General features: G+C 39.0%; 1 protein-coding gene across 1 annotated transcript in view; it reads left to right on the top strand.

Annotated features, from left to right (window-relative positions):
- The first annotated feature begins 1 nt into the window (after position 1).
- Positions 2-1,376, top strand: part of LOC106323996 (uncharacterized protein At3g43530-like) — a 2,748-nt gene continuing 1,373 nt past the window's right edge. Inside the window, exons 1-5 of the mRNA XM_013762027.1 lie at positions 2-52; positions 134-520; positions 578-880; positions 963-1,124; positions 1,206-1,351. Coding sequence (XP_013617481.1) covers positions 2-52; positions 134-520; positions 578-880; positions 963-1,124; positions 1,206-1,351 — 1,049 coding nt within the window. The remainder of the gene's footprint in view (positions 53-133; positions 521-577; positions 881-962; positions 1,125-1,205; positions 1,352-1,376) is intronic.

The raw sequence follows: 1,376 nt of genomic DNA, 5'->3' as shown, positions 1-1,376 counted from the left end.
CATGAAGGGTTATCCTCTTGAGGATTTGTACGACACACTAGGAGAAATTAAGGTATGTGTTACGTGTTGTTTTGTTTTTATTAAGTGAGTGGAATACAATGTGTTTGATATTTTGTTTGGTATAAATTTTCAGGTTATTGAAAGTGTTCTTGTTCCTACTGTTGATGAGGAACCTCTCATGGCACGCTTAATGGATGGGGAGCCAGACTATGAAAATGAAGAAGGCGTGAGTAATTTGTGGAGCACGTGGTTGACTGTTAAGGAGAAGCCTATCTTTTGGCAAGAACTCTATGAGTTAGATGTGGCTGCAAGGGAGTTTCCTCAGAAGAAAGACAAAAGGAAAGTGCATGAAGAAGCATCCTCCTCTAATACAAGTTTGGAAGACGTTTTGAAAGAGTTTGAAGAGAGGTTGATGACAAGTTTGAGTGAAGTGAATGGGAAGGTGGAAAAAATGAACAAGAGGCTTGGGAAGATTGAACGTTGCCAAGTTGTTTTAAAAAAGAGGTGTAAAAGGATGAAGGCAATGGAGAAGAAGCTTGAGAAGATTGAAGATTGCTAATATTATTTAAAAAAGAAGAGTGCGTGTGGGGATCGACTCAAAATGGCAGTGCTTTACTTCTTAGGCATGATTATCAGAGCGAAGGGAAGGTATAATGCCCCGTTCGACCATTTCATATTAAGAATCGTCAACGATGTGGAGGTTTGTAAAACCTTTCCTTGGGGTTTAAGGAGAACAATGACGGTTTCGACTATCAAGGCATGGATTATGACTGCGGTGGACAGCCGAAAGAACAGCAATGGAGCGGACGCAGTGATGAAGCATCTGAAAGGGAAACCTAAGAATAATGTCAACTTTCCCGGGTTCATAATTCCTTTGGAGGTAAATTTGATTTATCCTTATGATTTTTTTTTTTTTCGAGTGTATTTTTTTTCTTATGATTTTTTTTTCTTTTGACAATCAGATTCTGGCATTTGAGTGTATTCCACCCCTGAAAGCACGATTTAGAGAAGGTGTAGAAGGTTGTATGAGTAAGTGTCCGAGGATGTGTAAAAAGCGGTTCCAAAGTAACAACATGAAGGGTTATCCTCTTGAGGATTTGTACGACACACTAGGAGAAATTAAGGTATGTGTTACGTGTTGTTTTGTTTTTATTAAGTGAGTGGAATACAATGTGTTTGATATTTTGTTTGGTATAAATTTTCAGGTTATTGAAAGTGTTCTTGTTCCTACTGTTGATGAGGAACCTCTCATGGCACGCTTAATGGATGGGGAGCCAGACTATGAAAATGAAGAAGGCGTGAGTAATTTGTGGAGCACGTGGTTGACTGTTAAGGAGAAGCCTATCTTTTGGCAAGAACTCTATGAGTTAGATGTG

This window comes from Brassica oleracea, chromosome C2 (assembly GCF_000695525.1).
Source record: "Brassica oleracea var. oleracea cultivar TO1000 chromosome C2, BOL, whole genome shotgun sequence".
NCBI lineage: Eukaryota > Viridiplantae > Streptophyta > Magnoliopsida > Brassicales > Brassicaceae > Brassica > Brassica oleracea.
The sequence above is the reverse complement of the archived record's forward strand: the minus strand, read 5'-3'. Positions and strand labels throughout refer to the sequence as shown.